This window comes from Odocoileus virginianus, chromosome 2 (genome assembly GCF_023699985.2).
Source record: "Odocoileus virginianus isolate 20LAN1187 ecotype Illinois chromosome 2, Ovbor_1.2, whole genome shotgun sequence".
NCBI classification, from domain to species: domain Eukaryota; kingdom Metazoa; phylum Chordata; class Mammalia; order Artiodactyla; family Cervidae; genus Odocoileus; species Odocoileus virginianus.
In genome coordinates this window covers 5,251,533-5,275,655 of record NC_069675.1, presented here as the reverse complement: position 1 = coordinate 5,275,655, position 24,123 = coordinate 5,251,533, and the positions used below count along the sequence as shown (strand labels likewise).

At 45.1% G+C, this 24,123-nt stretch overlaps 1 protein-coding gene across 10 annotated transcripts in view; it reads left to right on the top strand.

The window, feature by feature from the left end:
* Nucleotides 1-3,811: 3,811 nt before the first annotated feature.
* AFF3 (ALF transcription elongation factor 3) overlaps nucleotides 3,812-24,123 on the top strand; it is a 578,695-nt gene continuing 558,383 nt past the window's right edge. For 8 of the 10 annotated variants that reach the window (XM_070474933.1, XM_070474952.1, XM_070474946.1 and 5 more), the window contains exons 1-2: nucleotides 4,221-4,360; nucleotides 4,857-4,973. In XM_070474933.1, coding sequence (XP_070331034.1) covers nucleotides 4,242-4,360; nucleotides 4,857-4,973 — 236 coding nt within the window. In that variant the 5' untranslated portion in view covers nucleotides 4,221-4,241. Of the gene's footprint in view, nucleotides 4,190-4,220; nucleotides 4,361-4,618; nucleotides 4,710-4,856; nucleotides 4,974-24,123 lie in introns of those variants that run through there. The other 2 variants (XM_070474966.1, XM_070474959.1) reach the window with 2 other exon arrangements.

Here is a 24,123-nt window from a genome sequence, read left to right as displayed (position 1 = left end):
AACACTGAAGACGTATATCCATAGAATTCTTATGGAAATCAATTTTTTTTAATAAAAGTAATCTTTAATTGGCACTACTTTAATTCTCTAAACAATGTTATAGTAGTTGTCCACATTTTGAAATTGCCTTGTTTGGTACTTGAATGGCATGAAAAATTTCCCTCTGCTTCCCTCCCTTCTCCCAAGGGTCATTTCCCCCACTCTTTTCTCTGCCCTGCCTGGCCTCTGACCTGCCCAGCTCTGCTGTTTCCACAGACTTCTGAATCTAATTAATGTCTTAGTAGCTATATAAGTGAATTATGTAGGCAGGAGGATGTTGGAAACTTTGAGGAAGGTACATTCCTTAGGGAAAACATGGTTTGTTTAAAAAAAAAAAAATCCAGAAGGCTGCTCAGGGAGGGGGCAGAATGTCAGTTAAAGGTAAACTATCAGTAACATTGTTACACTCATTACATATCTGCTGCCTGATGAGCAGAGACAAGCTTAGGCGCATCTCTTTTGACATGTGGGCAATAATCAGCCATTATGGAATCTGGCTGAAGGGACAGATAGTCTGAATATGCCCCTACTGCAAACTGGCCTCGGCCACACAACTGGGGTACTGGCATTCCCTCTCCTCCCATCCCTTTTCTAGTCAGTTCTCAACCATTCCTGGGGAGTATGTCCTTAGATGATCTCGGAAATGACCCTGGCTGAAGATTCTCCAACTCTTCAGAACGTGGGCAGGCAAGGGGGAGGGGCCAGAGGATACTGCCAGAGAGCCCAAGGCAGAGATGGTCCCTATGCCCCAGGTTTCCATGGAAACATAGGAAGAGTGATGACAGCCAGCACAGCCACACCATCTGCTCAGGACCCGGTGAATGATGAAAAAGATAGAAAAAGAAAGGCACCTCAGATCCCAAGCTAGAGCCACTCTAAGATAGCAGTGGAGAGGAAAGCCCGGAGGACTCTTGAACTCCCAGGTGGATTAAAACTGGAGCTGTCTGGGGAGGCTTGACATGTTAGCATGTCATTTGCAAGCAGAATGCCTAGAGGGCTGATCCTGCCATCCCTACAGACAAACACAAGCATCCAAGAAGCCTCAGGAAGGAGACACAGACTGATCACCGCACGCCGGTGCCATCCACAGTCTGGCCGAAACAGGAGGGAGGCTGTGGTGAAAACAGTGCTGGCGGAGGCGGGGCAGGGTGCCCACCACCTTCCTGCAGGACCACCTGCACCACTGACTTTTGGCCAGGCATATCCTTCCAGAGGAATGGTGGGATCGGAAAAGGAAAACTCCCACCTGGTCACAAAAGACCTCTGAGCTGCAGCCAGGTCTTCAGAATAAGGCCTGAATTAATAAAGCCATGTAAAGGCTCTTTTCTCTCAATTCGTATCCAAAAGGTGATCTTAGTTGGATACCACAGGTTTACTTCTGGGTCTGTTTAGGAGGTTTCCAGTTCTAGGCTGGCAGAATGTAGGTGAGGCCCTAGCTAAGTCCCCTTGAATGCCTGCCCCAGACTGAGTGGGATTCATTTCTGAGTCCTTTTCATTCAGAGATGTGGCCTAAACAAACAAACCTGACCTAGGATGCCAGCAGCCCCTCTCACGTAGCTGCCTCCCCCGGCTGCTCTCTGAAGCTGGGCGCTTTTGTTGAGCTTTCTGTAGTAGTGTCTCATTTATCTCCAGAGAGAGAGAAGTCCCTCCAGCCTGACAGCCTTTACTATGCACAGAAACTATATCAGCTTCATAGGAAATACCAATTTATTTTTATTTTTAACAAAGGTTATCTCTTACTCCTTTACAAAAAAAAAAAAAAAAAATCCTTCCTTTTAGTTCTGGCATTTGAATCCCAGGGTGTCCAAGCACCACCCTCCCCACTCTCCCCCGCCCCCCCCCACCCCCCCCCCACACACACTTTTTGGTGCTTTTTACTAAGGATTGAGCATTTTGACATAAGTGCTTGCTTTGGTATGTGTACCAAAACATACCACTGGCTGGAGGATAGTAAGAACAGCTTAATAAACCTGATAAATAATAATAATAATAAGACCACACTATAAAAGCTCTCATTAACTGTTCTACATTTTACCTGTGAATGATATAAATTTCTTTCCATGACAACTTAGCAAACTGGCATCTATTGATACAATACTATTTGAGTTTTTTCAAAAGGCCTTATTGTCCCACTGGAGACTATACACAAAAACTGGAAATAAAAGTGTTCATGTAACTTCCCCTGTGTTAGAGGCCCCAGACTGAAAACATGAGCTATTCCTGAAGAAAAAAATGCCTACTACCCACAGTGAAATTGCTTTAGGTTCAAATTTACCCACGCATGAGCACGAGAGACTCCGTGTTTAAATTCAAATAGAAATCTATCTAACCATTCCTCTGTGGCTTTGGGGGAAGAGGTCTTTTATGAGGGAACCACTCTGCCAGCTCCTTACCCCTAAGGCTTTCTCCTTTCCCTTTTCCAGGATCGTCCATCTATCCTAAGCTTCCATGGTGTGGGCAATTCTGTATCCTGAGCTTAGGCCCAGGATGGGAGTCCCAGTAAACATGGTTCTGTTTGTTCTTCAGCCTTCCTCCACTGTATAAACAGACATGTGGGAAGGGAAGGGAAGGGAAGGGAAGGGAAGGGAAGGGAAGTCAGATCCCTGAGAAGGGTGGGAGGTCTTTCTGGAGAAGCTTCCCGGCACGCAGCCGGCAGCCCTTAGCCCAGGGACAGGACGCTCCTCTTGTTGGGGAGTGGAACTTGCAGCTGTTCCAGAGCGGGGCTGTTTTCTTGAGTTCTCCTCCACCCTCCACAATGCCCCTCGCCCCTCCGCCTTTGTTCCTGGGAACACTGTTTGGATGCTTCAGCCATCTCACTTTTGCCAGAGCAAACATTTGCAGCAAGGCTTATGCTAAGGAGACGTTGAGAAGACAGATTCCCCCTCCCTCCCAGTCTCTCCAAATACACCCTGGACTGGGTCCTGGGAAGAGTGCTTCACACCTATGTGTTCCCCCATATTCACATTCTCTTTGTTCCTCCTAGCCTTGTTACTACCTTCAACTAATGAGGGAGGTCTTTAGGGGCTGGGAATTATCAGCTTGTAAAATAACAATTCTTTTCCCTCAAACTGTGTTGAGGGAAATTCCTTTCTGTCAGACTCTGCCTTCCTTTACTGTTTTACCTTCTGCACATTAGTTATGGATGCTAATAAAGGAAGGACTACATCGGAGCTGGGGGAAGGCAGCAGGGGGCTGAGCGTTTTTGTAATCCAACCCCAAACAGGAAAGAATTCTCCCTGGTCCTTTCTTCTCCTGCATGTGCTCCGGACTTAGTTTGTTAATCCTCATTCAGAGGTCAGGGAGGTGAGGAGGGTATAATTCCTAGGCTTGCCTCCAGATGGAGGGATCCTGTGACTGACTTCTACCCAAGGGTCTAGATTTCTGGCAGCCTCCGGGAGTGGTTCCTCTTGTCTAGAATGAACAAAAGGGGAGCGTGTCAGAAGACTCCCTATGGTAGGGCCTTGGGGGGTTGGGTGCAAGGGATGGGTCTTACTCTGCCCTGTACTGCTGTCTCCAGGAAGTCTTTGGGAGCTTGGGCCAGGCTCCCAGCGCTGTGGCCAGGAGGACAGGAGAGTCAGGAGACAAAAGAGAGGTTCTGGGTTTTGGCCAGCTATAGAGAAACAAACAGGGCTAGGGCGCTGATGGAGACGCCGGCTTCTCATCACTTACACAAAAGCAAGGGAGGGGGAAGTGATCTTTAAAATCCAGGAAGTAGTAATAATAATAAGAACTTGGGTTTTTAAGAGCCACAGTGACACTCTTTTCATTCTTCTGTCAGACAGAAGATAGGGCTGGAAGTTTGCAGTCAACCCCCAGAGGCCTGTCCGCCTTCCCTGAAAGAAATAGAAAGGAGATGGGTTTCCAGGGTCCGGCCAGCTGGAGCACTGGGGATGGGGGTACCTTCCTCAAACTGCAGGTCCCCTCAGAAGAGGTTTCATCCCCGACCCCCTTGATTTAACGTAACTTACTGGCTCCAGATATTTTAAGCGGTTTGTTTACGGCGCTACTGCAGGCTGCACCGCCAACTCGCTCCGCGCCTGGAGCGGCCAGGACATCTCCCAGCACCCACTCAGGTCGGCAGCCGCCCCAACGCCCGGCCCGCGGCGGGGAGCGCCCGGCCGGATCAGCTGAAGACCGGACCCCCCAAGAAGTGTGTGCATCCGGGGGTGAGGGGGGGGCGGCGGGCGGGGCAAGGGCAGAAGATGCGGCAGCCCCGGACGAGCTGTGCATCTCCGACCCTCCGCGCCGCCGCCCGCCCCTCGGCCCGGCTGGCCGGATCGCGCCGGGCGCCCCCGGGAGGCCGGGGTCGCGGCGCGGAGCGGTACGCGGGGGTCGGGGCGGGCGGGGTGGCGCGGCCTGCTAGCGGTCGGGACCCAGGGGAGCCGCGCGGGGAGCGCAGGGGCGCGCGGGGCGGGCGCGGCGCGGGGCTCACGGCGCGCGCGCGTCTCGGCCTCGCCCGCGCACACGCGCCTCCCGGAGGAGAAAGGCGGGCGGGCGGGCTCGGAGCGGCGGCGGCTGCAGCGGGCCGGGCCGGGCCGGGCCGCCGCGAGGGCGGGAGGAGGGGCGGGCGCGGGGCGGGCGGGGTAGGGGGGAGGAGGACGCGGCGGCGGCGGCGGCGGCGGCGATCGCGCCGCTCTCTGCGGAGTGTGCCTGCGCGAGCTGGCGAGCGGGTGAGTGCGCTGGCCGCCGCCAGCCGCCGGGCCAGCCTCGAGGCGGGAGGGGGGCGCCGGGAGCCCCGAGCCGGGGGAGGGCGGCGGGCGGGCGGTGGCCCCTCCGGCGCGGCCGGGATGCACCTTGAGCGGCGCCTTTCGTTGCAGCGCGCGGGCGGCCCGATCCTCGGCGGCGGCGGCGACGGCGGCGGCGGCGCTGACACCTCCCACCATGGACAGCTTCGACTTAGCCCTGCTCCAGGAATGGGACCTCGAGTCGCTGTGGTGAGTCCCCTGTGCCCGCCGCTTGGGCGGGCGCGAGCGGCGAGGGGAGACCGTGGCGGCCCGCGCGTCCTCACCTGGGTCGGGGGTTCCGGCTACCAGCCACCGTGGGGGCGGGGAGGGTCCGGGGCGCCCGCCGCGGTGGCTCCTTCCCGTCTCCCCCGGGGGGAGGCCCCGCCGCCCGCTTGTCTTCTCGGCCCCCTTTCCCGTCTCCTCCGCACGGTGCTGTTGGCCCCCAGCCCCGGGGCCGGTGATCTGGGGAGCCAGGGGCAGAGCGCAGCCTTGATAATGCACCGATTTCTAGAACGTGTCACTAGTGCCGGGGATCCACCCCTCGGTTCCCCCACGCCGCCCCCGCACTTCTCACCTCCCTTCCCTCCGTTTGCGCACCCCGTCGTCACATCAGCGACCCCCTGGAGTTGAGGCTGCAGCCAAGTGCCCTTAGAGGATGCTCCAGCCTCCCGCCTGCCTGCGCCGGGTCCTGGCGGCCGCATCCTTTCTGTCTCTCCCACCCACTCCCACCCGAGATAGAAAGTGAACCCGAGGGCAGTGGGGCGAGTGCTTCTCCGTGCGGGAATTCCGGAGGCCCCGGCCTTGGGAGACTCATTTCCTCGAGGTTCGCAATCCCTGTGGGCACTTTCTTCACACCTCCCCTGGCCACACTCCTCCTGTCCCCGCTCCAGCCCACGGGCGCCCCGTGTGTCCCCTTATTCCTCGCTCACAGCTCGCAGCTTGGGGAGCGGGCGGCCTGGCGGAAGCCCTCTGTGGCTCGGGCTTCTCACATTGAGGAGCTGCTGTAGGTAAAGCGCCGCTGGAAACAGTTTAATTCTAGTTTCGGGTGTGTTAAAAATCCCATTGGCTGCTTCCACATCCCTCTTATCCACCGCCTCCCCCCATCTCCTAAATGTTTCCAACCAGCCCTATTCAGGTGGTAAAATTACTGCCTGCATATTCCTGGAGGAACTTGTGTTATGTTTAATATTTAGGGAATGAACATCTGTGGAACAAGCGTATTAACTGCATTCTGTTCTGCCTCTGGAAATGGCTCATTGTAGAGCTGAGCTTTGGTTTCCCCCACCCCTCCCTTTTCTTCTTTAATTCAGTAAAGAGTTCACATGTGTCTAAAACTGCAAGTGGTGTGCACATGAATATGCAGTGTGCAGTTTTAAAGCTAAACTGCTATTTGATTTATAGATCATATAGATGATTTGTGGATATGTGTATGTTTCCCTTGCTTCATGCTTCCAGTGACTACTCCGTCTAAAACCAGGTGTAACTAACTAAACTGGACACAAAGCTAGTGCATTTCTCCTAGTTTCTTATAGGAGATCCGAGGTTGAGTAAGTGCAGCTTGCTCTGCATAATGCTGGCACCCATAAAATACACAAGGATGGGCCCTAATGTAATAAAAGTTTTATATATTACACTGGAAACTTCAGAGAGTCAGTGTAGAAAGAATATGAAACATGTTATTACTCTATAAAAGTCACTAATTACTGTGTTGTTGCTTCTGGGGTTTTTTCAGTCTTTCATTTATAGATACTTATTACTTTACAGGTTTACACTTTGAAATGTTGGTTTCTGGCACTAATTCAGTAGGTTTGGAGATAGAAACTGCTTTAAAAATGACTTTTGCTTTTAAAAGGCAGTTTGTCAGTCAGAGGAAAGAACTTTTTGTTTTGGTGGGGTTTTGGGCTGCTTGTCTGCTTGCTGACTCAAAACTGAAGCCCCCTTTTGACTCTTACACGGGATATTTTGAAATTATCAGTCATAATCTGTGACTTTTCCAACACATGCCTAAGCTCTCTTTTCCTCTGCATCTTTATAGTTTCTGGCTGAGTTACCTGGAGCACAGTTACACAAAAAATGTCTGTTGAATTGACTTAAAATTTACATTAGCTACAGTACTTTTATTATTTAAAAAAATTAAAAAATAAGCTTTTTTTTTTTTTAAGTTGCTGTACATGCAGTCAAATTTTAATCAATCCATCAGTTTCTCTTTGGCTTATGAAGCTGTGCAGGCTTTCTTGCTTTCATAGTAGAACACTTTGGCATGACTGAGGGAGCATTTATAGTTTGCATATGCAGAAGTTACATCTTCTAAGAGCTTACATATTTCTGATCAGTTAAGGCAAAACCAAACTCTTTAAGTATACATTTCTAACATGGAATGGATGCTATTTGCTAACTCAGTTTAATGGTTGACTTTTACATTTTTCTGTTTTTAAGTTTACTTTTAAGCTTATAGGTGACCCCAAATAGCTAACATTTGAGTACTTTCTATGGGTCAAAACATTTTCATATCCATTGTTTCCTTACTTGAATCTCATAACAATCCCAGAAGTGGTAAGTGGTAGTAGTCCCATTCTACAGATAAGGAAATAGAGGCCTTGAACTGTAGAATGACTTTACTGAGATCATAAAACAAATGGCAGCAGAATTTTTAAGCTAACATTTACCAGACACATGCTCTAAGTATAGTGCCCGTACTTAGCATCCTTAAACTCTGTTCTAAGTACATTACATGTCTTAACTCATTTAATTTTCACGACAACCTTAGGGAACAACCCAGTACTGTTTTTACTCCCAGTTTACAGATTGGGAAATTGAGGGTTGGGAATATTAGCTGACCTGAAGTGGAGGAGCCATGTTTAAACCAAGCATTAATTTCAAAACTCAACTTTTCTGATTTTAAATCAAATGTATTTTCTAAAGTATTACAGATGTATTCCCATTTTATGAGGGCAGGTCTGGAATTTATTACAAAACAAAATCTTGATGAAGATTCTGCTATAATATTAAAGAGAAGGTCAGAGCCTTTAATTATATTAATTTAAAGTTAAAGATTTGAAAACAAAATACCATGATTTAGGAAATTACATCTGCTGCCCTATTTGAATTAGCTTATAAAATGTATATAAATTTAAAATAGAGACCACTAAAAATTTCTTTCTTTAATCCCTTTTAGGAAAACACTGTTCTTTGGGGTGGAGTTGGTGGGGGGAGAAGGTACTAAGGCAAAAGAGAATGGGATTTTAACAAACAATGTTTTCACTGCTGGATATCATTTTCCAATAAAACAAATTTCAGTTTATTAGTTGTGACTGTGCCTTTGAACCTGAGCTAGTTTAGTCTAGTGGTCACTGGGAGCATCCCCAAATGACTGTAGAGACAGTATGAACTAAAGAGCTCAGTACTGTTGAATTTAATCTCCTCGGCTTCCTTGCACACCCTTTCCCCTCCTCCGCTCCCCTCCAGAAACCCCCATTCTTTTTTTTCAAGGTGGGGGGGGGGCGGAGATTTTGAACCTGAATCATCCAAATAACAGTTTCAGTTTTCTTTTCAGCCATACCTTAAAGTTGAGAAGGGTTGCCCTTATTCCCACTTCTACTTCTCATTTCTGGTTTGAAGCAGGAGTGGAGAGTTTGGAGCAGGTGAAGGCATGCATCCTGTCCCCAGCTCCCTGGCTTCATTCTTAGAGCTGAATCCCTGAAGAGCTGGGGATTCAGTAAATTTCCAGGAGCAGATGCCTAGAGAAGCCAAGCCCCTTCTCAGACTCCACCTCTGTCCCCTCCGTCCCCTCTTTTTCCAATTCTCCACGAGCTTTTGATCAGCTGCTGGCCATGTATGCCATTCCACAGGGCCTTTAAAATAAAGACCATCCCTTTGAATGGTGTAACAGTTGCTTTCATTTATTCACTTAACACATTGTATTGATCATCTCTTAAAGACAAGAGCTCGTGCTGGTTACCACAGGGGATGCAGAGAAGAGTAGACCGTGAGTTGTGCGTGCTATTGTCTAGTGGAGATGAGACAAGAAAACACATATTAAAAAGGCTTCCACACTGGTGATTCCCAAGTGAAAAAGGCCATATTTGGGACCAGGGTGGGTGGGTGGTGGAGGAGGGAAAGAGGAAAAATCGAGTTTTAAAAAAAAGGCTTCCGTGGAAAAGGTGGCCTTTGAACTAAGCCTTGAAAGATGAATGGGATTTTTACAGACGGTGGGGGTGGGGTATTGAGAGGACATAGCGGCATCTTGGGCAAAGAAAGAACTGGAACAAAGGCTTTCATGGTGTCTCTGAAAGATCCTTTTATGAGTCATGGTGGAATTACCTATACCAAATATTTTAAAGATTCAGAACTCTGTAATCATGAGGTGGTTTCGGTGACCGAGATAAGCTTTCCACAGTGAACTTAAGTCAAAATTGTATCTAATCTCCCTTAAATATAGACACATGTTAGTTACTGGGGAGAAAGTCTGTTGGACTAAAATAGTAAATATTCAGATCTCTCTCTCCTACTCCTCCGCCCCATAGCTTCACATGGCCCAGAATCCATTTCTTTTTGTTCCAATAGGCTTTCTACTTTATATTCTTTCCAAGTGAAACCTTTGAAGTTGTAATAAATGGATAGTATCATACTCATCAATTTGTTCAATGAGCATTCACAGAGCATTAGGCAGCCTCTAGGTTAGGTGTCAGAGAGCAGTTGCTTTCAAACGTTTTCTACCATGACTCACAGTAGCAAGTATGTTTAACATTGCAATCCACCACATCATTTGTGTGCACACAGACTCATAACTGAAACTACTGTCACAAGTAACACTTGCCTGCATTATGGGAGAGGCACTTTGATATTTTATATTATATTTTTTAAAAATTCCTTATCCATGGGTTGAAACCTGTAGTTTAGGAGGAAAAAAATAAAATCTACTGTAGTAATGCAAAGGAAACTGGATTTGTAGGGAACTTGAAGGAGAATAAGCCAGGCTGCCCTGTTGAGGGGGAGGCAGGCTTCCTTGGTAGCTCCACTGGCAAGAACTCGCCTGCCAAAGCAGAGACGTGAGTTCTATCCCTGGGTCAATAAGATCCCCTGGGTTGAGAAGGAAATGGCAGCCCACTCCAGTATTCTTGCCTGGGAAATCCCGAGGACAGAGGAGCCTGGGGCCTACAATCCATGGGGTCACAAAAGAGTCGGACCGACTAAGCGACTAACAACAACAGCAAACGGTGGGGGGAGAGGCCTTCAGGGCAGAGGGGCCTGTGAAAGGCGTCCTGGAGAAGTGGGCTTTCGGGAGAAGGAGGTGACAGGGAGGGAAGTGCTTATAGGGGGAAAGCTGTGACTAGAAATAAGGCGGGAATACAGCGTGGAGCTTGTCGGATGAAGTTATTAACTACTAATAACTCAGCTGGGGATGGACTGCACCCCTGTGGGGGGCGGGGAGCCAGGCGGAGGAGCCACTAACCACGTAGTCCCCAAGCCGAAGGCTCCCCAGGAGCGCCGTGGGGCCCATTTGGTTGTCTTAAAAGTCAATCACCTTCTTCCAGGCCTCCTTAGGCTCCCCCCATGGTAGGGTCAGAAGACGGCCCCTCATTCCTGATCTTGACCCTCAGCCCTTTCCTCTAGCTCCAACAGAGCAAACATTCTCAGGCCTATCCCCATTCCTTCTGTACTGTTGGAAGCAGTTTACCAGAAGGAGAGGTGAAACTGGTAGCATCACCTCCACTGGGCGTGGCCTGAGCCCCGGGCGTGCCGGAACCAGAGCAGTCCTGTTGGCCGCGCTCCTTCTCATTGGCCGAAGGTGGAGGATGGGTGGCTGCGGGGGCCATCACTGGCCCAGAGCACGCAGGCACAGAGCGTGGGAAAGGGCCTCCCCGGTGCAGGGATGAGAACGTTACAGCTGAGTGGCGGCCGGGGCCAGGGCCGGAGGGCTGCGCCCTTGGAGGGGCTGGTGGCCAGTGAGAGGTGGGAATCAGGGCAGTGCTGAGCGCAGGGAGCCGAGGGGTGTGTCCCCTTGTGGTTCCGTGAGTGGTGTATCTTGGAGGAAGCCAGGGTGGGGTGGTGGGGGAGACTGGTTAATTCAGGGCGCTGAAGCTGAGGGCCCTGGGTCCTCAAACTGGGTGTCAGGATAATGGGGAGGATCCGCGCTAGATGTGCATACGGGCTTTAATCAAGGGTTTTAACCAAGTGCCTTTTGATGACGATGAAAATGAGTCTTGTGTGTGAGGAAATGATTCCTTCCTGTGTTCCAGATTCTCTTCTGTGAAAATGTAGGAGGGTTATAAAATGCTAAAAGTCTATTTCGGGAGAATGTCCTTGTGAACCAGAATGGATCTAATCAATGGCACTTTAAATTTAGTAACTTGAACGAGGCCCTTTGGCATAATTTTGGTTAAAATAACAGTCAAATTAAGAAAAAACTCCCTAAAAATGCAGGATTTTTTTTTGGGGGGGGGGGTGGAATAAAGCCTTGGTGGCAAAATAAGGGCCATAAAAGATGATTTTAATATCATTTGATGATAACATAATGTTTCCTTGTTTTGTTTCAAAGTGGAACCCATAAAACTTATTTTAGTGTTGCCTGTTCTCTTTTGTTTGGGAATTTAATTGAGGTTTCTGAATTCAGCTGGCTCCAACCTTGCTTTCTGTTTGGCCCTGGGCAGCTCACAATCTTTCTCATTTCCTATTCTCAGTCTTGTTTAATCACTTATAAAAAGGCGGCACTTATACCGGCCTACCTCATAAGGTTGTGATGTTAAGTAATGAAAGTGTCAATTGCTTCATGAATGCCAAACACAGTTCTTTTATACCTTTTACTTCCTTCAAAATGTCTCTTTATCATAAACAGGGACGGATACAGAAAGGTCACTTTGGGTCAGGTCATCCATCTGGTGCAGAGTTCTGTCCCTGGCAGTAGGACCCAGGGACCTTTTTGAGTAGAGGTCAATAGTTTTTCTTAGTTGTACATCATGGTTGAGCAGACAAATACGTCCGTCCTTACAGCTGTACTAGTAACGTGTAGATATATTAACCATTACATAATCTTTGATGTTTCACTGAGAATGTATTGAATTACCACCCATTACATCAAATGACTTCATTTGGCTCTGTGGGTCTCATTAAATTATGTCAGGCTAATCATAATTTAGTTTCAGTAAAAACAAAATAACACAGTTATACCAGGATGAGAGAGTACCACACCATCTGAGGAACTTAATGGGTTTTAGTCTATGGAAACGAAATACCTGGGGACATGAAATACCTGGGGATATGATAGGGGCTCTGACTGTTCCCAGCTATTTCACTGGTTTGTCCAAGGATGTCATTAGGGTCAGTGGGTGTGAGTGACAAGGCTGTCTCAGAGAGTATCGACCTGTCCCTAGGAGGCTGAGACCCCCTGCCAGGGACTTTGTAGAATGAGTTTCCAGAGTAAGCGGACTGGCAGCAGGAAGTTATCTGTGAGTCCTTCCAGCTTCAGAATTCTATGATCATTCCTATCACATGCGAGCAGGAATCAAAGAGAGCCAAAGTCATTAATTGTGTTCACTTGTGTATTTTACCCTTTGCAATTTCTCTACTCACATGTGGGGAAAGGCGTGGAGGGTACTTAGTCTTCTTCACATTAATTTCTTCCCAGGAGGCTCGTTGTTAGCTGAGGTAAACAACAGTGACTGTAATTTGGTGACCACACTAACATAGCAACTCAGTTTAGAGTTATGTGCTTAACTTGAACTGAAATAATTCTATTTTTCCTTTTTTATGGACAGGAAATTAGTTTCTGAAAACCCTCTGGAGGTTGTAATAGGAGTCTGTTAGTCTTAGGTAAATTTTTCTTGTCATACCTGCACTGTTTACCTGAGTTATGAAATGACAGACCAAATTTTCTGTCAGCGTTCATTGAAATGATAATTAGTTACCTGGCAGTTTAGATAGCAAAAGGCTTTATTCTAGCTGATCATCAGCAGTTCTGGGAAATAATCTGTCTGCTTTTGTTTTTGAATTTCAAGGTATATTTATTTTTCTATAAAATATATCTTGAGGAAGGAGGGACTAAGGGCTTAGAAAATAGTTTTAAAGTACAAAAGTCCATATATTTACCTATCTCTCAGGCCAGTGCTTCTCAAATTTTAACCTAAGTCTAGATAAGCTGTATCTTGATAAAATACAGATTCTGATTTAGTAGGTGCAGGGCAGGGTTGTTACTGTTGTTCACTCACTCAGCCGTGTCTGACTCTTTGGGACCCCATGGACTGCAGCACACCCCGTTTCCCTGGTAGGGTTATGAGTCTGCAATTTTAATCAGCTCCCAGATAGAACTTCTGGTCCTTAGACCAAACCTTGAGTAGCAAGAAGTAAAAGAATACACATTCCTTTGAAAAGAAGCTCTTTAAAAATTTTGCATCATCTCTTTGTTTTGAGAAGGCTCTGCATGATAACATTATAATTCCACAGTGCTGGGAGGTTACATTTTGATGCGGCATTTATTTTATTTTCATGAGTCTTCCTAATACAATTTTGATGAGTGAGGGGGTGGTTAATTGTATCCTAGTGGGGATATAGTGGGAAATAAACATAAAAACCTAAGTAAACAAAGTTTGTAATAAATAGGCTAATCACTTTTTATAGCTTTACAGTTCTTGTCAGCCCTTCAGAGACAGAGTCCTGCATTAGGAGCCAGTGCTTACAGTGACTGGATTTGGAGTTTCACAAATACTCTGGGTTTCTCAGGAATCTCACAAACGTTCCTATCGGTGCCCAGGACTCAGACCAAATGGTCCCATTCTCTTTAAGAAGTAACTAGGGGTGGGGTGGGGCAGGGAGGTGGCAGTGATGGGGGAGGGGGTAACTATTTGCAGAATTACTGCACTACCCTGTGGCCATAGTTGCAAACTGCACCTTTCCCAGTGTCCTAAAAGAAATCACAGCTCAGCTCCAGGTGGAACCCAGGGTGGGCTCAGAGCCTCTGGGGGGACCTTCCCTCCCTCAGCAGAGTGCCCGAGTCCATTAGGCAGTCAGACTTAGCTGCTGTTTAGCCATGTTTAATTTCCAGTCCTGTTTCATTAGAAAAATAAGTGCAGATGAGACTGATTATGTGAGTAAACACAGCACAGTTGACTTTGAGTGTATTGTGAGCTTGGCGGGAAATTTATTTACTTTATCTTCTTAATGAGGGTTTGTGTGCATGCACACACATACACACACACAGATTTTCGTTCTCTGAGATAGGCATGGAAGAGTGTAGCTGATAGGAGCAAGCCAGATTGGGCTTCAGCAATTGTGACTATTTCAGATTTGGAAAATAGAGCCGACTTTTCAGGAATGATAGTGACTGGTTTAAATTGTGCAGCCTGGAGACACACGTGACCCCCTCAGAGGAAGTGCTCACCGTTGCTTTTAGCCTATTGTTTGGGGCAGCACTTTGCATTTGTGCTTTTAGTGGCTGGAATATTGCCTTCTACCTCATAATCCATTGTTATCCAATTGCATTTAACCATTTCCTGTAATAGGCAACATTAGATTCTATGTAACTTCTCCTTTAGATAGGGAATAAGTGAGAGGGAAACAGCTGCCCCCGGGCATGGAGATAGATCAGACCCATCAGAAGGAAGCAGGGGTTTGGTTATTGCTTAGGTTTATACTATTATCATCAAATTAATGTATTTTCTCTTACTTTGGAGAAAACATTATTTAATGACTACCAATAATGATACAGATAACGGAATAGCCAGGTGATTTGCACAGCTCCCTAGTCAAGGAGGGGAGGCTCTCAGAGTCAGTGGTTTGCTGTGTTGGGCCCCAAGTGGAAACAGTGACAGATTTTATTTTCTTGGGCTCCAAAATCACTGTGAATGTGACTGCTGCCACAAAATTAAAAGATGCTTGCCCCTTGGAGGAAAAGCTATCATAAAGGAAATCAATCCTGAACATTCATTGGAAGGGCTGATGCTGAAGCTGAAGCTCCAATACTTTGGCCACCTGATGTGAAGAGCTGACTCATTAGAAAAGACCCTGATGCTGGGAGAGATTGAAGGCAGGAGAAGGGGGCAAGAGAAGATGAGATGGTTGGATGGCATCACTGATTCAATGGATATGAGTTTGAGCAAACTCCAGGAGATACTGAAGGACAGGAAAGCCTGGCATGTTGCAGTCCATGGGGTCGCAAAGAGTCTGAAATGACTTACTGACTGAACAACAAACAACAACAGGAAGAAGAAACACCCAGCTGTTCCTTTGGAATAAAAAAAGCAATTGATAGTGGTGAGCCAAATTCTGGACTTTGGCTATGTAATTCAGAAGTGGAGCTTGACTGACGAGATAGGCTGGCCTGTCTCTGCAGTTCACTGAAATAGAGGCTCAGGGTCTGTAATGGGTTGGTCCATCCACTTTCTGAAATGTGTCACTTAGCCCCTCTTGTGGTCCCTAACAGCAGTGGAGATGAGGATTCCTTGGATAGGAGGGTGTAACTTTAGAGACCCTACGAGCCAAGTATGTAAGCTGTCTGTCATCCTGAGGGAGCAGGCTGCAGCATCAGCAGTGATGGGGAAACCATACCTCTTCAACAACCTCCATATGTTAACAGCTTTCTCTCTTTGGTGGAAAATTGAACAGTTAATAGTTGTATGGCTGTGTTGTATGGTTGGCTGTGGAAGTTCAGGATGAAGCCTTTGCCTGGCTCCCATTGTCTGGGCTCATGTTGGGGTGAGGAGGGAACATCCATGCTATTCCCGAGTGCCCCGATCATCTGCTGGTCATGATATTGGTGCTCAGGACAGATGCAGCCTGCAGAGGCTGCTGAGTCCTTCTCAGAATTGCCTCCATGGGCCAGAGTGGGCGGCCCAGCTGGACTTTCCTGTGTGTGTGTGTGTGTGCGCGCGTGTGTGTTCATCAAAGGTAGATCCTTCCCCAGAATATGGCATGGCTTCTTCTGAGAACTAAATCTTTTAGGTGACTTTCCTTCAGGTGTGTGTGTATTTTTCAGTAAGTAGACTTTAATCTTTTAGTACAAGCAGAGAATCTGAGAAAAGTATCTTACGGGAAAGCAGTGAATTTCACATATCACTTTAGTCCCCGTCTCTCCCCTCCCACCCCGCAAGTTGAATGAAAACTTCAAGGCTGAGTTAACAAGTTCTGAATATGGAAATTAAATATTTATAGTAGAAAAAGAAAGAAAGTATGGTAATTTCATTTCTAGTATTTAGGTAGATAATTAGTTACATAAATTGATTTCTATTCTTTTCTTTACTGTTATCCCTCAGCAGGATAAAAGTAATGTTTTTACATCCTGAAATAGTATATATAATATCTAACACAATATGTATGCCTAAGCTGCTCTTCATATCCCTCTTTCTCTATAGATTTATAGGTTTCTGGCTTGAGATTACTAAGCCAGACACAGAAATAAGCACCACATTTTTAGCCCTTGGTGTTTAAGCTTCAAACAGATTATTTCAAATAATCTCAGTAAGGTTTGTACCTGTTTTAATAGGGAACCCAGTGGAGTACATAAAAGAGTACCCTCTCCATTATGGAGTTTTAGGGAAGATTTCCTGGGGGAAGTGACATCCAATTTGAGTTTTGAAGGATGAATTGGAGGTGGGCTAGGAGAAGAGGGTGCTGCAGGTGCAGTAGCGAGAGTAAGGTGGAGCGGCGCGGGACAGTGTGGAGACAGCAGCTGTGACCAGTGCAGGTAGGTTGTGGGTCTGCAGCACCCCAGGCAGGGAGCAGCCGGAGAGGAGGCTGGGGTGCGGAGGGCCCCCCTGGCATTTCAGTGAGCTTAGACATTTTCCAGTAGGCAGTGGACTGCTGTGTGAGCAGGGAGCAAAATGGTCCCACTTATGTTGTATTATTATTTCTAGAAGGCGTTTGGCATGGGTGAGTCTGGGGGCCGTGATGGGCCACATCTGGAGGATCAGGTCAGGCAGGAAGGATAGAGGGAAGAGGAGGACTAGAGAAGTCTTAGGGAATTACTGGAAATTTTGCTGATTGACCTTTTGGGGGAATGAGGAAGACTAGGGGGGTGGCAAAGATGCTTTGAGGATGTTTGGCTTGTGTGGTGAGGTGGGAGTATGGGGGAGGAGCAAGCTGAGTGGGGAAGGATGGAGTGTTTGGATCTTAAAATGTTCCGTTTGAAATCCCTGCGGACAATCCGGGTAGAGTTGCCTGGAGCAAGCTTGCCGTGTGGTAGTGACCTTTTGAAAGAAGGCAAGGACAAAATAAATATTTGGGAGTTATCATTATGTAGGTGCTAGTGACAGTCATGTGATTGGACGGGATTACCTAGGAAGAGAGAGGGGAGAATACGTTGGCTGAGGACCCAGAGGAGCAGTGGGTTGGAAGGCCAGCCTGAGCAGGAGGTTGAAGTAATCGTCAGAGGGATGGAAGCCCGGCGAGAGAGGGGATCGTGGCTGCCTGCTCGGTTTTATGGAAGTGTAGTTGCTTTCCAATGCTGTGCTCGTCTCTCTGCAGCAGAGCGGTTCAGTTATGCATGTGTGTGTATTTGTGTTCATATTCTTTTCCATTAGGGTTTGGCATACAGTGTGGAGTATAGTTCCCGGTGCTACACAACAGGACCTTGTGGTTTGAAACGGAAACTGTTAGTCACTCAGTTCTGTCTGACTCTTTGCGACCCCGTGGACGGTAGCCCGCCAGGCTCCCCTGTCCATGGGATTCTCCAGGCAGGAATCCTGGAGTGGGTTGCCATTTTCCTCTCCAGGGGATCATCCTGAGCTAGGGATTGAACCCGGGTCTCCTGCATTGCGGGCAGATAGATTCTTTACCATCTGAGACACCTTGTGGTTTATCCATCCTGTCTATACTAGTTGCATCTGTTCCCACAGTGCATCCCTCCTCCTCCCGGCCTGCCCCAGTGGGCAGCTGCTTTAGAGGAGTCACCTAGTGTGAGGAGGCTGGGGTGGTTTTTTGATTCAGAAGGAATTGGATGAGGCTACATTGCCAGGAAAAATTAGTGGACTTTTCTCACGGTGAACTATTGAACATGGATTATTAAAAATGTTTTCAAATAGACAAGACTGACAGAGTCAGGTGCCCTGGGACATTGCTCTGACATTTAACAGCAGGATCTCCTTAGAAGGGTGCTCATCAGCCCATTTGGTCTCAGGGTTTCATAGTTTTTCTTCATAAGGAAGTGCAGTGAGCCTTTTACATGTATGGTATCTCAATTAATCTTCCTAACCTGTGAGGTCAGTTCTCTTATTCCCAATTTTATAGAGAAGGAAACAGTACCTTGCCCAAAGCCCCAGAGCCCCACAGCCAGCACAGGCAGAGCTGGGGTTTTAGCCCAGGCGGTCTGGCTCCAAGGTCCTTCCTTGTGGCCATCATCCTATCAGAAGTTATCTCAATATCTCTCAATGACAGACTTATAGGGTATGGGTTCTGAGGTCCCTTCTGACGTTAAGATATTTGTAATTTATGTGTATATGCATATACATGTGTGTGTGTGGTCTCCAGCAGGTACAATAAAGTATACATGGAAAGGCATCTCAAGATTTACTTTCAGCTTTTAAATTCAGGATGAATAGTATACTGTGTCCAATTATTGTATATTTCAGATAAATGTAATTCTGATCAAACAGGCTTTCCTGTGCTAGGATTGTCTGAAATTCATTGTCATTTTAGATACTGCTCTTTTTGTCAGCATTTCAAACATATAAAAACTTTGTATCCTCGTAAAACCACTGATTTGACAAGTTTTATGCATGAAGAAATGGTCACAACTGTTCACCCCAGCTGGTCCAATCTACCCCAACACCTAAATGTAATTTTATTAATAACAGTAATGAGGCGGCAGACAAATTAGTAAAACTACCTTATGAAAGTAATTTGAAACTGTGTAAGTGATTCTTTTTCATACACATTTTCCTGCAGTTTCTTCTTAGTTTCTACATAAAGACAGACTGTCTCTTCAAGCTATGTTACTGCTTCTATAAAGAGTGTTACCTTGATGACATGGAAAGAGTAAATAGGCTTAATTTGTGTCACAAGATATTTGGGTGAAGTAAAGTTAATAGATTCTTGGCATAAGGAATTGTGACATGTTGAAACAGGTGACAAAAATAACTTTGAATGCCTCCTTTAAAAATCCTTGAATAAGACAGTTTAAGTTTTAAGGAAAAAAAATCTGCTTGGCTGATAAAATTCCAGACACTGACATTTGATAATGGGAAGGGCAGAGGTTTTGAACCAGCATGTGGTGGGTTCTGACTATGTCATTTACAAGGTGCACTACATTTGACTAGTAACCTAACTTCTCTGTTTCCTAACCTCAGTTTCCTCATGTATAAAATAGGCAATAAGGCCTATGCAACTGATTTGCTATGCAGATTAAATAAGATAATATAGCCCAGCACACAGTAGGTCCTCAAGAAGTGGCAACTTTATTATTCATTTTTTTTTTCTGTCTCATGGTTACTTAATTTTTTTTTTTTTACTTAATGTTTTGATTAGCAATTATATTCAATGATTGTATCCATTCTGTGGCTGAAAAGATACTCAGAAACTCAGAGTCAGTTTGTATCTTAATTTTTAGCTGATATCTCCCCCCACCCCAAAGGTCTGTGCTTGTATTTGCCTGAGGACTGCAGAACACAGGCTCAGAAGATGGTCTAGTACTTTCTTCTCTAGAGGGCAAGGATTCGTTCTTCTGGCTCCTCAGTGCTAATATTAAACATTATGAGCCCTGTTCATTGTGAGTGCTAAGAATTACCTGTTTTAAAATGTTATTATATGTGTTTTAGTTAAGATAGAGAACAGTTAAAACCGGAACTTCAAAATTGGTGAAGCAATTATATTATTGTTCATTTGAGGTGGACTTAGGAGCGATGACTATGGATAGTCCAAATGGCAATGTTTATATTCTTTTCTGTCAGTACAAACAGATCATTATTTCAGATGGGCAACTATACCTTGACCTCATATCTCTACCTCAGTCCATACCCGTATGCCTGCTCCCCAGTCTTCGGTCACAGAATGACCCCAGATTCTCCAGTGGAATGACTGTTCCTTGTGCTCTTGGTATAGTGACCTGAAGTCGTGTAGTCCTCATTCCTATAGTCTCTAGATTCCCCTGCTTTCCATTCTCTTGATTCCCTTCTTCTTTCATCTCTGCATTAATCACTGATGTAGATCATGGGATAGCTTTACATCATATTGCTGGATCCTGGCAAACCTGGAGATGAGTCATGAAGTATTTCTTTCATATTGAAATGTGAAATCAACCTCCCCTAGGAGTTGTTTATGACATCTCTTAGGTTTGTCTCCCTGCAGATAAGTTAAATTGGTGAAGCAGGTTAAATGTTAGGGCTGTAATTTGTATCAGGCAGCTCTTGTCAGGTGATGCTCTGGTAACAAACACCCCCCAGATCCCTGGCTTATAGCTGCAAATTGTTGTTCTTGTCCGTGTTACATGGCAGGTGAAGGTCAGGTGCGCACTCGTCTTTTTCATTCCCAGACGCAACCTGACAGAGAGCATGCTTCTGAAATACGCCATCCTCTCGATAGAGGGGACAGAGAGCTTTTGCTGGATGTGGAGTCTATCATATGGCTCCCATGTCATTGGCTTAATAAGTTGAAAGGTCAAGCCTGACATCAGTTGGAAGGGGAAGTATCCCTCTTTTCCAAAGCAGTACTGCAGGTCACATGCCAGTCAGCAGGGATCCATGTTCTCTTAAAGGGAGGGTGATGAAAAAGTGGAAAGTGGAATAGTCTACTTGTAATTAATCATAGTGTATGTGTGTGCATGTATATGCATATGTGAGTGCTTAGTCACTCAGTCATGTCCGACTCTTTGCAACCCCATGGACTGTAGCCTGCCAGGCTCCTCTGTCCATGAATTTTCCAGGCAAGAATACTGGAGTGGGTTGCCATTTCCTTCTCCAGAGGATCTTCCAGACCTAGGGATAGAGCCTGCATTGCTTACATCTCCTGCATTGGCAGGCAGGTTCTTTACCTCTGCACTGGGGGAGTCATATGTGCGGTGTGTGTGTGTGTGTGTATGTATGTATATATATGAACTTCCCTGGTGGCTCAGTGGTAAAGAATCTGCCCGCAATGCAGGAGGCCCAGGTTCGATGCCTGGGCTGGGAAGATCCCCTGGAGGGGAGTGTGACAGCCCACTCCAGTACTCTTGCCTAGAGAATCCCATGGACAGAGGAGCCTGGTGGGCTGCAGTGCGTAGGGTTGCAGAGTCAGATATGACTGACGCAACTTAGTAGCAGCATCATGTATGTATGTATAAATGTTTATAAGTGTATACACACACACACATATATATATGTGTGCATATAGTTAATCAGTGTTTTTAGATGAAAGAAAAATAGCAAGATTCAAAAAAGAGTTTATAGAACTGTCTGGTATGTATCCTTTTATATTATAGAAGATTTCTGTCTTTTGGCCTGTGGTTTTCTTTTTACTGGAATTTATCATCTCTTTTGAATTTACACTTTGAAGAAAAGGGACAGATGATAAACCCTAGTGAGATGTTTTCATCCAAAAGTCCAAAGCTTCTGTGTTACAGACTTATAACATTAGGGAAATTGTTTTTAAAAATATGTGTTTAGTTAAACTTTCATCTCTAAATAACTTGCCTCCACCATGTAGAAAAGAATACTGTTATTCAATTATTATGTCCTGATTTGTAAATTAATAACTTGACTTTGCTTGCCACTTATTATAATCAAGTTGTAAATGAGGAGCAAAATCCATATGCTTTGGAAGGGAATTGGGCAATAAATTATCTGCTTTACAGAAAAAGTCTCATTAATGTCTTCCTTAACTGAAGCTTTACATATAGCTTGAACCTAGTTTTGATGTTTGAAAAAAATTTAAGTAACAAAAGAAGATGTGTGAACCTACAAGTACACGGGGAATGATAAATAACCATTGATGTGAATTAATGAGTGTGTGTTTATTGCGGTCCTAGAGCAGAGGGTATGAAGGGAATTTCCTGGATCTTCATAGTATTTCTCAGAACTTAGTCATACTTTATTATATATAAAGCCCACTTTATTCCTTATAGGTTTTAGAATAGGCAGGGTCCATATTCAGATTTTTAGAAAAGAGCTAAATATAATGCTTGCTATGTATTTTGGGCTTATGTTACTTAAGAAACATGTTCACTATTATTGGAATAAGATACTCTTCTACATTAATTCTAATGAAATTGAAGAAAGAGAGTCCACACCAATATTGTGATGTGCTTAATGGTGTTTAAAATCTCCAGGAGACTGGCCCAAAGTAAAAATATAAACTTTATAAGTGAAAATGTAGTCATTACTTTCAGTTTGTGTGAGCATCAAGATGCAATATTTTGAACCAATTACAACAAGACCCATTAGAGAATTAAAACATGAACAAATTAGTGTTCTTTAATGGGCCTAGCCGGAGAAGGAAATGGCAACCCACTCCAGTGTTCTTGCCTGGAGAATCCCAGGGACGGGGGAGCCTGGTGGGCTGCCATCTATGGGGTCTCACAGAGTCAGACACGGCTGAAGCGACTTAGCAGCAGCAGTGGGCCTAGCAGAAGATCTTTGTTTCTTCAAAATCTTTTCTAACTCTCATCACTTAACCTTCTTGGCTATATAAGCAAAAGATTTTTCCTTTCACATTTTCTAGAACTGTGTGTATTCCAAGAAACATATCTCTTAAATAATGGATAGTTGAAACATCTAAAATAAATTCTGAATTTTATATGTTTACATCTCAGATGGAGATGAATAAAAATAAAAGAGCAACCTTTTTAGTTGCAATTAGTTATATATTGATGAAAATGTGGATGGCTAATAATTTTTACTTTATTTTTTGTATATTGATCTTTACCCTGCAACTTTGCTGAATGTATTCATTAGTCTTGATAGTTGGGTAGTGGTGTGTTTCTGTGCATGTATGTATGTATTCCTTTGAATTTTATATATGCAAGATCAGCTCATTTGCAAATAGAGATAGTTTTGCTTTTTCCTTTTCAGTCTGAATGTCTTTTATTTCTTGTTTGACTGGTCTGTTGGAACCCCCAGTACAAAGTTGAATATCAGCAGTGAGAATGGATATTCTAGACTTGGTCCTGATCTTAGGGGGAAGACGTTCAGGCGTGTGCTATTCAGTATGATGCTGTCTGTGGGTTTTCATAGATGTCTTTTTTTATCAGGTTGAGGAAGTTTCTTTCTGCTCCTAGTTTATTGAATGTTATTATCATGAAAGTGTTTCATTTGTCAAAGGCTTTTTCTGCATCTATTGATCTGATCATGTGAATTTTGTCCTTTATTGTGTAGATGTGATTTATTACATTGACTAATTTTTGTATGTTGAACCAACCTTGCATTCCCAGAATATCTCACATTGTCATGGTGTATAATTCTTTTGTACAATGCTGGACTCTTTGCTAGTAATTTTGTTGAATTATTAAAAAATACAGACATTTTGTCAGCTTCTTTTTTACAATTAGAAGCTCATGAATACGGGGGAGAAAAATGTTGGTACATGACTCCTTAATGGAAATATGGAAGTTTCATTTCTGCTCATACTCTTAATGACTGTCCTTCGAGTGATAACCAAACTTCAAAATATGCCTTCCTGAGTACTCAAGTTCAGAAACTTTTATATGATGGTTATCTGAAGAGCTTTACCTTGAAACTTGCTTAAGAAATACCCACACCATGTTATTTCTTGCCTGACACATTCAGAGTTTAGGTCCTGACCTTGTGAAAGTCACTCAGTTTTTTTGTTTGTTTTGGGTCTGAATTCTTTTTTTTTTTTAATTTTTTTTTTGAGCTAGATTTTTTTTTTTTTACAATGCGTGTTGATTTCTGCCATACAACAATGCAAATCAGCCATAATTATACATACATCCCCATCCTCCCCAGCCTCCCTCACTTACTCCCATCCCATCCTTCCAGGTCATCACAGAGCATGAGACTGGGCTCCCTGGCTACACAGCAACTTCCCACCAGCTCTCCATCTTATGCCTGACAGTGTGTGTATGTTGGTGCTGCTTTCTCCATGCTCTCCCTCCCCCACTGAGCTTAGTTTTCTAATCAGGAAATAGGAATATGAGAAGCAAGTGAAACATATGCTGTGAATGTGCTCTTAAGATATTATGTGATGTTAGGATAGAATTATTTATATTTACTTAAGTATGTAAATGTAACTATTTAGCAGTGGGTTCACAAACTCAAATACCTTCAGGGACCAGGAAGACCCAGTAATTGTCCAAACATGCTGAGTTACTTTAGTTGTGTCAGACTTTTTGTGACCCAATGGACTGTAGCCCGCCAGGCTCCTTTGTCCATAGGATTCTCCAGGCAAGAATATACTGGAGTGGGTTGCCATGCCCTCCTCCAGGGGACATTCCTGATCCAGGGTT